The sequence below is a fragment of the Medicago truncatula genome, chromosome 4 (genome assembly GCF_003473485.1).
Source record: "Medicago truncatula cultivar Jemalong A17 chromosome 4, MtrunA17r5.0-ANR, whole genome shotgun sequence".
In the NCBI taxonomy this organism is placed as follows: domain Eukaryota; kingdom Viridiplantae; phylum Streptophyta; class Magnoliopsida; order Fabales; family Fabaceae; genus Medicago; species Medicago truncatula.
Genome location: NC_053045.1, coordinates 30,127,768 through 30,138,647, shown reverse-complemented (window position 1 = coordinate 30,138,647; position 10,880 = coordinate 30,127,768). Strand labels below are relative to the sequence as shown.

Sequence of the window (10,880 nt, the reverse complement as noted above, 5' to 3'; positions counted from 1 at the left end):
CAGGAAGGTGTTTCTGTGTTTAATAGCGATAAGTTACCGACAAATGTAATTGCATTAAATCACTTATATTTCTTTAACCTTCGTTTAGTTACACAATGAGATTTTCATTTGAAGCTACAAATACTAGCTTCTCAAAATCACGGCAAAAATGCGGTGAAGAAAAGCAAAACCAAACACACTATTATATTATTATAAGTGTTTGCTTGTCACTTGTCAGTATCGTATTTGGTGTTGTTTTGTGCTGCGTTTCATTGATGACAAGACCATTGCCTAACATATGTGACACATAGTGTTTGCCATATTATATCACAAAGATAAAGAAGATTGCTTTCTATTCAAGCTGACACTGAATTGTGCTGTAAACTTTATCTGCTATGCTTTTCCTTTTACTTTGGGAAGAATAAAATATTCGTGTCTGCAATCCATAGTGACAAATTGGTTTGTTTTTTGTTACACGAATGAATGTGGACCAGAAAAGCAGAATATGATAAGTTTCTTTGAATTAAAATAATTGCTTTAAGCATTTTTCTGCCACTGCTGTAAGCATTTGTTGTGCTTTATGTGTAGTCCTAGTGTATACTATATTTGGAAGATAGGAGAGGGAAAAGGAGGGGATCAAATTCCCTATAAACTGCTCCCCTTCAAAATGGGAGGATTTGGAGGGAAGAGAAGATTGGTTTTATATTTTGATTTAAATGTCTTTTTTTTTTTTTTTTTTGTGGTGGTCGAGATTCGAGCCCGGGACCTTGCATATATTATGCAAGGATATATGCAAGGTCTTTACCAACTGAGTTAAGCACGGGACAAATATCTTTTTATTTAATTGATTGATATTAAATACGATAAAGGTGTAAAATGGCATTTTATCATTTTCTTTTAAAAATTAAAATCATCTTTAAAAAAAAAAAAAATTTAAAACCTCTTCTCTCTATGAACCAAACACAAAACACTTTCAAAATTCATTTTATCCCACTGTTGAACCAAAGATCTATTTCGATATTATTCCAATAAAAAAAAATCATAGTAATGTTCATAAGAATGACTTAGTTTAATGGCGTATATCATCCATTATTTGAGTGAGTTTTACTTTAACCTTGTAAAAAAAACTTCAGATTCAACTTTATAATTTGAAGATTGATTTAGACATTTATGACATCAACTTTCAAAATTAAGGTACCTTCACCTTTTATAATTTGAGCAAATTTTGAACATTTATATCATCTATTTTGCACCATCAAAATTCGTTTAAAATTAAAATAGTTTTTTTTTCTTTTCTTAATAGCAATTTTAGCCCCCTAACTTTTTCAAAGTTGCGATTTTGACCCCCTAAAAAAAACTACAAAACCGCCTCCTAAGTTTTGCATCTTTGGTAGTTTTGGCCCCCAAAATCAATTTTAACTCGGTCTACGCTGACATGACACTCTAAGTGGGGTGTCACGTGTTATTTTTTTATTTTATTTACCAAAAATTGGTTTTGGAGGGCCAAAACTGCTACAGTTGCAAAACTTAGGGACAGTTTTGTAGTTGCAACTTCGTGAAAGTTAGGAGGCGAAAACCGCTATTACCTTTTAAGAGGAAATAAAAACTCCTCCAAATGACACACAAGTAAGCATCAATTTTAAAAAGGCTTAATTGCACTTTTGGCCCCTATCTTTTCAGAAATTGCGATTTTTGACCCCTAATTAATTAAAATACAAAACAGCCTCCTATATATTGAATCTTTGGCAGTTTTGACCCAAAAGATCAATTTTGACTTGGTTTTCTCTGACGTGGCACCTATGTGGGGCCAAGTTTTAAAATCTTCTTAATCCATCCCTGACTTAACTATTTTTCTTCCCTTACTACTTCATATCTTGCATTTGATTTTTGCTTGCATCTTCGGCCTCTATCTTCTCGATTCTATTTGGTATATTCGATTTTTCTTACTTGTTAACTTGAAAAAAAATTACTGAAATCGGAGGAGTTTATACTTTTTTATCCCTCCAATAATAAATAATTTCTAAAACACCGAATTTATCCGAAACATTAAACAACCCAAATCAGGAAAAGCACAAGGCAGCTGTGAACACGGTTGATGATGAACATATCCAATTCCATACAACAAGGACGGTTTCTAGTCAACACTTCCTTCTTACGAGGTGCACTTTAGTCACACAACCACTGTCAGTCTCTTATTCTCTTTCTACTTCTTCTCTTTCTTATCAACATTTTATCAAACACTTGGTGTGTCATTCCAAATTCACCAAATTTGGAATATTCTTACTTTTTTTACGTATGCCCACTTCAATTTCATCGTTAAAAATCCTTCCTTTCATGATATTCAACAATAAAAACGTTGAAATTTGATATGGGTCGTTGTTAATTCTTGATATTATTACTGTTATTGTTGTTTTTTGTTGACTGAACCAATTGTACTTGTATTTCAGGGGTGTGTAAGTTGGCGTGTGTTCGAAGTTTGCCGCAGAATCAAAATCAAAGAATTAGAAGGGGTTTTTCCAAAAACATGGCTTGGAGTATGGAAAGATGTGACTTGGGTCTTGATGTTAAGACTGGTGTGGTTCATCCAGCAACAGATGCTTATGCTGCAGAGGCAGTTGAAACTTTGAAAGCTGGGAAGGTCATTGCAGTTCCCACTGATACATTGTATGGATTTGCTTGTGATGCTTGGTATGTATGCTATTTTAATTTTAATTTGTGCTTAAAATTTATTGCCTATATAGCGTTGGAGTTGTTTATGACTCTTTTAACATGCTTCCTATTATATATGCATTTTATAAACACAATGTGATTTAAATTAATACGAAATCATATACCTATCAAGCACCTAAAATAACTCTATATAATAACTAAATGAACCTTAGCTTAGAATCTGAAACTGAAAACAATTTAGCTTAGAATCTGCAACTGAAATGATAAAATTAAACACTGGTTTGAGAATGAATTAAACAGGTGAAGCGGATATTGCAGTACACTTTCATTTTCCTAGTTAATAACCCATTTTGCATTCTATTGAAAAGTTATTGAAATACTCGATACTCTTCAAACTAAATGCCTATAATGCTTGACCACATTAACCAATTTTGGCATGCAGTTGAAAGGAAAATAAATTGGCAGAGAGAAGAAGAGCCGTGCCTTAAGATGTAGTGTACTATTGATATGGTTGGGAGAACTAAGCAAGTAGGCTGAACTACATCATAGCATTCGATAAAACAATGAGTAGAAAGTTAATTGCATTGTCAAAATGCTTAGTTATTTGGGTGGGAATAGTAGCATGGAAACTTAAATGGCATTAGAGTAATAAAGATATTTGAATAAGCGATATTTGAAATTACTAAAAACTTAAACAAGACAGCAGTGATGTGTGATATAGGGCAGAAGAAAAGCTATGCAAAGTTTCATTACTTACTGTTGGTATAGTTGTGCTGTAGACTGCTATTGGACACCAACAAGCATCAACCTATAGATTTCTCAAATTTAGTTTTTATTTAAAAGCTCTGCGGCACCATGTAGGAAGAGTTGGGGAAATCAATTGTTGAGCCATCTGCCGATTTTGTTAACAAACCTTTCAAAAGCATCAGTGTATACAAGAGAAAATGTTTGCTGCTGAAAGATGATTTTATAGTGTAGTTAAGAATCTCTTTAAACTAATGTTTTTCCTTGATTGAGGTTAGTGAATCCAAACTTAGCCACACATTTTAAGCAACTCTGCTCGATAAACAGGGGCTTTGAAATAATGGCACTAAGACAGTTATATACCGGAACTTTGCGTGTTTCATCCTTTGGGATTTAAGGATATAAAGGTCAATGGAGGCTTTCAAATGATCTTTTTTCCCTGCATTTTTCAAGACTTATCTGAAATTAAATTGTTTATTAAACCATTTAGGATGGTTTAGGATGAATATACTATTTTCCAGCAAACTATCAACCAAGTGATTTGCAAAATAAATTTCAGTAATTGAATATAAAGCGAGTCTCACTTGTATGTGATTAACCAGTACTTTTAAAATCTCATTTGCACTTCATAGTCTCCATATATTTAGACCTATTATGATTCAATTGCTTTCTGAATGATTAATAATTGCTTGTTACCTTTGGAACATGTTGGCAGCTCATTGGAAGCGGTTAACAGGATTTATGAGATTAAAGGTCGTAAACATACAAGCCCACTAGCTATTTGTGTTGGGGATGTATCAGACATAAATCGCTTTGCCCTCACTGATCATTTACCTCATGGTTTGCTTGATTCCCTACTACCAGGGCCTGTCACAGTTGTACTAAGTCGAGGTTTGTATGCCATATGTCGTTTTGTGTGTGAGTGTAATGGAAAATGAATTTATGGAAAAGTATGTGGAAAGCATACATTTAAATCAATTAATTCACAGAACTTGTTTAAAGCAACAATAATCCTATTTCTTCAATCCCTTCGTACAACATTTCTTATGTGAACCTTTGATTTCATTGTAAAGATTCTGTGAAATATATGATTGTATGCTTGAATGTTACAGGTGAGTCAAGTGCTCTTGAACGATCTCTGAACCCAGGATTCGATAGTATAGGAGTTAGAGTGCCAGATTGCAATTTCATTAGGCTCATTGCCCGTGGTTCAGGAACTGCTTTGGCCCTTACCAGTGCAAACCTAAGTGGACAACCAAGTAGTGTTTGCATCAAAGATTTTGAAAAACTATGGGAGCATTGTGCTTCTGTTTATGATGGTGGTTTGCTTCCATCCGGTCGTGCAGGTTCAACTGTAGTGGATCTCAGTACACCATACAAATACAAGATACTTAGACCTGGAAGGTAACCTCTCTACACTTATCTTTGCCGCATTGTTTAAAGAATGGATTGTACTGATATGTCTGATGCAGATGCTAAAATACATTTCTTTTACATGATCTTCATATATCTAATATAGGATGGTGGTAATTGTGAGATTTTGTTCTAATATTTCACCATGGATATCTAAAAATGAATGATACTAGATTCATCTCCCACTTGGGTTACCTTATCTGTGCAAAATGCATATGAAACACGGTTTTGAAGCCTTTGAAATAATTATAAAGAAAACAACCATTTTGGTCCCTGAATGTTTGAGGCGTTGTCACTATGGTCCCTAAACGTATTGAAATTGCAAACACATCCCTAGTTCCTCTTTTGTTAGTAATTTTATGGATTAATCAACGAAAAACACATTCAAGGATTAACTGTGTGATGTGTGAAGGATTAACGTGATAGGATTCCGACTAGAGTTAATCTCTCTAGAAGGAAGGTCTTACCGCCGGATTCTTCGGTTAACTGTGTGATGCGTAAAGGGGTGCCGGAAGCGTCTGATCACTTATTCCTTAATTGTGTTATGGTGAGAGAGGTTTGGGCTGGTATTTTGAGGTGGCTAGGCTTTGTTTATCACACACCACCGGATCTATTTGTGCATTGGAAGTGGTGGAATGAGTTGTCGGGGAATAAGAAGATTCGTAAGGGGTACTGGATTATCTGGCATGCGGCTATTTGGACAATTTGGCGAGTTAGAAATGACTTGATTTTCAATAACTCTTCTTGTGCGATTAAAGAAGTGGTCGAGGCTATCAAGGTGTTAGCTTGGAGGTAGGTGCTGAACCGTTTAAACTTGCCGGCGTGTATGTTCTACGAATGGACTTGGAACCCGCAAGACTGTCTGCTGCGGTAATGGTGCGTTTTTCTGGTTGCTGAAGTGTGGATGGTGATGCTGGTGTATGCTGCTGTTTGCTGTCATGACAGCAGATTTTTCTGCTGTTCTGTTCCACCAGTTCTGCTTGCGGTGCTGGCAGGTTCATAATTGCAAATAGTCTGCGGTTTTTTGGGGTTTTCTGCTGTCATTTTGGGTCTGGTATGTGATTTGGAGGGTGCTGTGCTGCTGTAGTTTCTGGCGCAGTAGTTGTGTTCCTGTTTTTGGTTGTGATGCAGGGGTATTCGCCCCCTAGCAGTTGCCTCTGTCGCGGTTTTCTGCTGGGCGTGACTGTGTTGTTTTGGTCACTTGGCGTATACTCCGGCATCATGATTTGGTGCCTTTGGCGTTTTGGGGTGCCGCATATATACGGTGCGCCTTTTGGTTGTTTTCTTTGTTTTTTCCATGTGTTGTAGGTTTGTCTTACACCTCTCTCGTCGGCGAATAAAATTTGCCGTTTAAATAAAAAAGGATTAAATTGACTACCTAAAAACATACTTGATGACCACAATGACTAGTAAAAGAGATACGCGTGGATGTGTTTGCAATTTGAGTGCATTCAAGGACTATAATGACAACGCTTCATACATTCAGGACCAAAGTGATTGTTTACTTTTATGGGTCCATACGATAGATAACTTAGGTTACTTGTTTGGAAGAAACAGTTTATGAATTTTCTGTTTCATAAAAATGCATTGATTGTGTCCTTGTTCGCCTTCAATTTGCAGCGCGAAGGAAGAGACAGTTGCCATCTTGGAGAAGCATGCTTTTGTTGAGGAAGTGTGACTACTTATAATATTTGTGATTCTTGTGATCCATTTGCAGTGCCATGTTCTAGGCGTAATTTTTTCGCTTACAAAAATCAATTCTTTCGCTTGGTCATGAGAGATAATATCTCCAAGCTAATTTCTTTCCATGAAATGTGTATAAGTTATGCCACAAGATCTTTGGGGGTGCATGAACCTACATTTGACAATGTTCGAAACAGACACATGTATGAGTTGCACTAAGCTTTGTGTCATGTATTTTAAAAGCTCATTATATTATGTAATAGTGAAATTAGGTTTTTTGAGAACCTAACATGTTACTAAGTGATAATTATCTTATTTATTTATCTTAGTAAATGAAAATTATAGAACTTGTGCTACGGTTGATAAAATACATTTGGTTGGCAAAAGTTCATTATGAATTAGTGGACTACTGCTGTATTTATTGTGACATCTTAGGCACATAAGGAAACCACAGGATTTGGATGCTTTATCATGTTACTTGTACATCATGAATTATGTTACTTGTTTGTCAAAAGTTTACTTTTAATAGAGCCCATCTCATCTCTATATGATTAAAGAAGCATGTTACTTGTTTAATAGTTTGTTAAATATCAGACGTTATTTTCTATTTCTAGAAAGAAACAAAATTATATTCTAACTTTTTGTAAAGCTGATTTGATTATAATGACTTTAAACATTAATTTTGTTTTCAACTAGTGTTTGTTACTCATCTCCTTGTTTGTTTGGTTTTGTTTAAGCTAAAGTATTATTCGCATACAATTGTAAAAATTAATCTCTTGAAGTTATTGAAATCTATATAAATACCTCTCTAAGTATATGTTTTTACATACTCTCTGATTAGAATTGAATTTATGATCAAATAGTTAAGGGATTCTATGTGTCTCTCTAACCATCTTCCTTCGATGTTTTTACATACTCTTTGGATTGATGGTCAATGTTTTTGAAATTATTACAAATACAACCTTAAAATTTAAAAGAAGCTGTTGCAGGAGTAAGTGTCATCTCAATCCCGTGGCAGAACCTAATTTTGTCTTCAAGAAAGTACACAAACACAAGGGAGGGAATAACTTGTTTTCAAAAGGACAGTTCGTTTGATTGGCCAATGATCACTGTCGTGTTATGCTCGATAAGTGCGTGTATATCTTAAGGGTCTTGTTAACCGATGTCTTAAGGTCAATGCTTAAGGATTCCATTAATAGTAATTTTATCTTGGAAATACAAATTTTTACTTTTTCTTAGCAATGATTACACCATTTTTCGATGCAAACTTACTTATTTTAAAACTTTAACCAAGTTAGCATTTCCCCTATCTTAAATGTGGTGGTAAAGTTTGATTTTAAAACAATTTATTTTGTAAAATTGATTTTAGTGAAAAGTGGGTTGAGTTGAAAGAGAAGATTATTTTTAGATACATTCATGTAAAAATGAGTGTTAAATAATAGATTTGAAATTAGAACAAAATTTAAAGGTAAAACCAATTCTTTTTAGAGAATAATTATACATCTTTAAAATAATTATAATCCATCCAAAATTGAAACAAAAAATACACCGTTCTATTCTTGACAATTACCACATGTTTCAGAATGAATTGAATTTCAACACAACTACCAAATAAAGCTGGGTCAGTAGACTCTGCAAGCAACTGCATTATGGATACCGACCAACCAGAGAGGCAGGCAGTAGAGAGTACTTTGCTTTGCCCCTATGTATTAATGACCACGTGTAACTTGAACAATCTCAATCACATGCATGTTTAAATTCAATTTTGTAAGAGATAAAAGTAATTATATAATGGTCCTATTAACCGATGTTCCGGGGCACTGGTTAAGAAATTTAAAAAATGGAAATTTGAATTAAAAGTAACGTTTTTTTACTTTTGAGAAATTGATTACACAATTTCCAATACAAAAACTACTCCTCCGTTTAAAATGAGTGTCGCTTTAGTTAAAATGAATGTTACTTTCAGTTTCCAATGCAATAATAACTTTTTCTTTTCAATTGTATCCTCCAATTAATACTCTGCACACTACTTCCAAAGTATTACTTTTAAAACTAACCAATAATTAATAAGGATAATTTGGTAAAATAATCATTCTCTTTCTTTTAATCATTGTATTTCTTAATACGTATGTGAACACCTAAAACAACACTCATTTTAAAACGGAAAAAATACTATATTTACTTCCTTAACTAGACTCCGGAAGCACCGGTTAACATTCACATTTTTCAATTTTGACAATCACATGCAACCAATGAATTATTTGAGGGAGCATCTAGGTTGAATTCTGCTTAGCACACTATTGGTGGTGTAGTTCATGCATCTATTTTGTGATATTACAACTAATTTATCATTTATGTTGAAATTTTATATTTGAATACTAGTATTAATTTGAATAATGGACGGAAAAAATTAATAAACGCACTTGGTAATTTGAAGGGGTAGGCATTGCAATTATATTTGGAAAAAAATTATTTTTCAAATGCTTGTAAATGGGCAATTAGGTTAAGGGCATGCATTGCATTGGCATCATGAGCTTAGCTTAGTTGGTAGGAATATTGCATAATTTATGCAAAAGCCGTGGTTCGAACATCGGACACCCCACTTCTCCACTTTTAATTGTGTGAGCTACCGCCACTAGGTTACTAGACAAAAAAAATTGAATTACTTCGCAACTTTTTTTATACAATTACTTTTAAATAGAATCAGTTTTTCTTTTTTAGAAAGTTAAATACATGTGAGACTTTTTCTTTTACAAGAATTAATGCAATGAGATTACTATGTGGTAAATCATCTCACATTAAATATAGTTCCCTTCATTGTGTTGCATTTGACTTTTTAGGTATGGATGTGACATTTGACTTCTAATAAAATTCAAAATTAATTTTCCCTTCAAAAAAATAAATTCAATTAATTTCATGTTAATGGTAGAAATATAATCTTGGACGAATGCTCCAAAAATATTCATTAACATTTCCCTAATTAAGAAATTATTATTATTTAAGAAAATAATAATATTTTAATTATCAATTTAATACATTGAATACACAAAATTTTATAAGGGATCCAGAGTAATTTAAGATTCATGACTATAGTTGACTAAAATGGACAAATTTTCAAGATCTTAAAATGATAACAATATCAAATCTTCAAACTCTATCCCAATTATCAAGAGATTATTGCAAAAAAATCATTATCAAATCGAAGAATCAAACAAAAATCTAGAACAGTATACGAATGAATGCTAATTACTTCTAATAAATTGTATAATCTTTGGCATAAACTCATACATTCAAATCGAATCTTTTACAGAAGTTCTCTTCTTGCTGTGTATCCATACTCAGATCTCTGAATATTCTGTCTACGCTTCTTCACCACCATCGCTCCCAATGCAACCACACCTACCGCCGCAATCACTCCAACCGCTATTCCCGCTTTCTTGCCGGAACTCATTCCTCCGCCGGACGATTTCCCGTCTTCGCCGATTCCGGTGTGGCTAATTGCGTTGTTATCCGCCGCTTCATCAGGCGATGGCGCTGGAGATGATGAAGGTGAAGGTGAAGGAGAAGAAGAAGGAGAATTATCTGGTGAAGGTGCTGGTGGTGAATCGGAATGAGGAGACGGAGTTGGAGTTGGAGTTGGCGCTGGAGGTGAATTTGCCGGAGAAGGAGTCGGAATCGGAGTCGGAGAAGGAGAATTTAGCGATGAATTCGTTGCCGGAGTCGGAGCCGGAGAATCAGCGGAAGAAGCAATGTTGACTAAGAAAGAAAGAAGAAGAAAAACAAGAGAGAATCTTGGAATTGCCATTGATAAGATTGAATTTGAAATTTGAATGGTTGGATCTGAAATTGAGTTGAAAAAACAGTTACGAATGAATGAAGTTGGATCTGAAAAAATGGTGGTGATAAGAGAGAAATGAAAGGTGGTGGGGGTTTATATAGGGTGAAGAATTCGATATGAGGATGAAATGGATGGTTGTGATGAATGTGAGATGACGCGGATGTGTGACACGTGGATTGTTTTGTGTGAAATTTGGGGAAAGTAAACGTAGTTGAGGAAAGTTGGAAGTTTCGTGAAGTGTGAGAGAGTGAACGTGAAGTTGGAAATGTAACGCACTTGTGTTGTGTGTGTAGCTTGACACAGCTGTGACTGATTAATTATCGTTTATGGACTATGGTTGATACTTGTACTTGATGATGAGTCAAGCCATGTTCCAATTATGAATATATTCACATTTAAGCTAGTGATCTCAAATACATCAAAAGAAAGAAAATTATATGCTACGTCCCTATTGTTGATGAATATTCACATTTAAGCCAATGATATGATGACATTTATTGATTATGATTCTACCCGTTTAAATTATTTACCTGGAATCTTATTTGAATAAATA

General features: G+C 34.3%; 2 protein-coding genes across 3 annotated transcripts; one reads left to right on the top strand and one right to left on the bottom strand.

Moving 5' to 3' along the window:
- Positions 1-1,859: 1,859 nt before the first annotated feature.
- Positions 1,860-6,958, top strand: LOC25494422 (yrdC domain-containing protein, mitochondrial). Of its 2 annotated transcripts, none has more exons than XM_024781198.2 (5): positions 1,860-2,138; positions 2,427-2,667; positions 4,109-4,284; positions 4,506-4,797; positions 6,427-6,958. In XM_024781198.2, the coding sequence occupies exons 1-5, from the start codon at positions 2,075-2,077 to the stop codon at positions 6,482-6,484; spliced, it is 831 nt and encodes a 276-aa protein (XP_024636966.1). In that variant the 5' UTR covers positions 1,860-2,074; the 3' UTR covers positions 6,485-6,958. The 2 variants fall into 2 exon arrangements, with proteins under 2 accessions (XP_024636966.1, XP_024636967.1); XM_024781199.2 differs by having other exon boundaries at positions 1,862-2,162.
- Positions 6,959-9,590: 2,632 nt separating this feature from the next.
- Positions 9,591-10,408, bottom strand: LOC25494421 (classical arabinogalactan protein 10). Its single transcript, XM_013600561.3, has one exon. It carries the CDS (start codon positions 10,292-10,294, stop codon positions 9,794-9,796), a length of 501 nt encoding a protein of 166 aa, XP_013456015.1. The 5' UTR covers positions 10,295-10,408; the 3' UTR covers positions 9,591-9,793.
- Between the last annotated feature and the right edge of the window lie 472 nt (positions 10,409-10,880).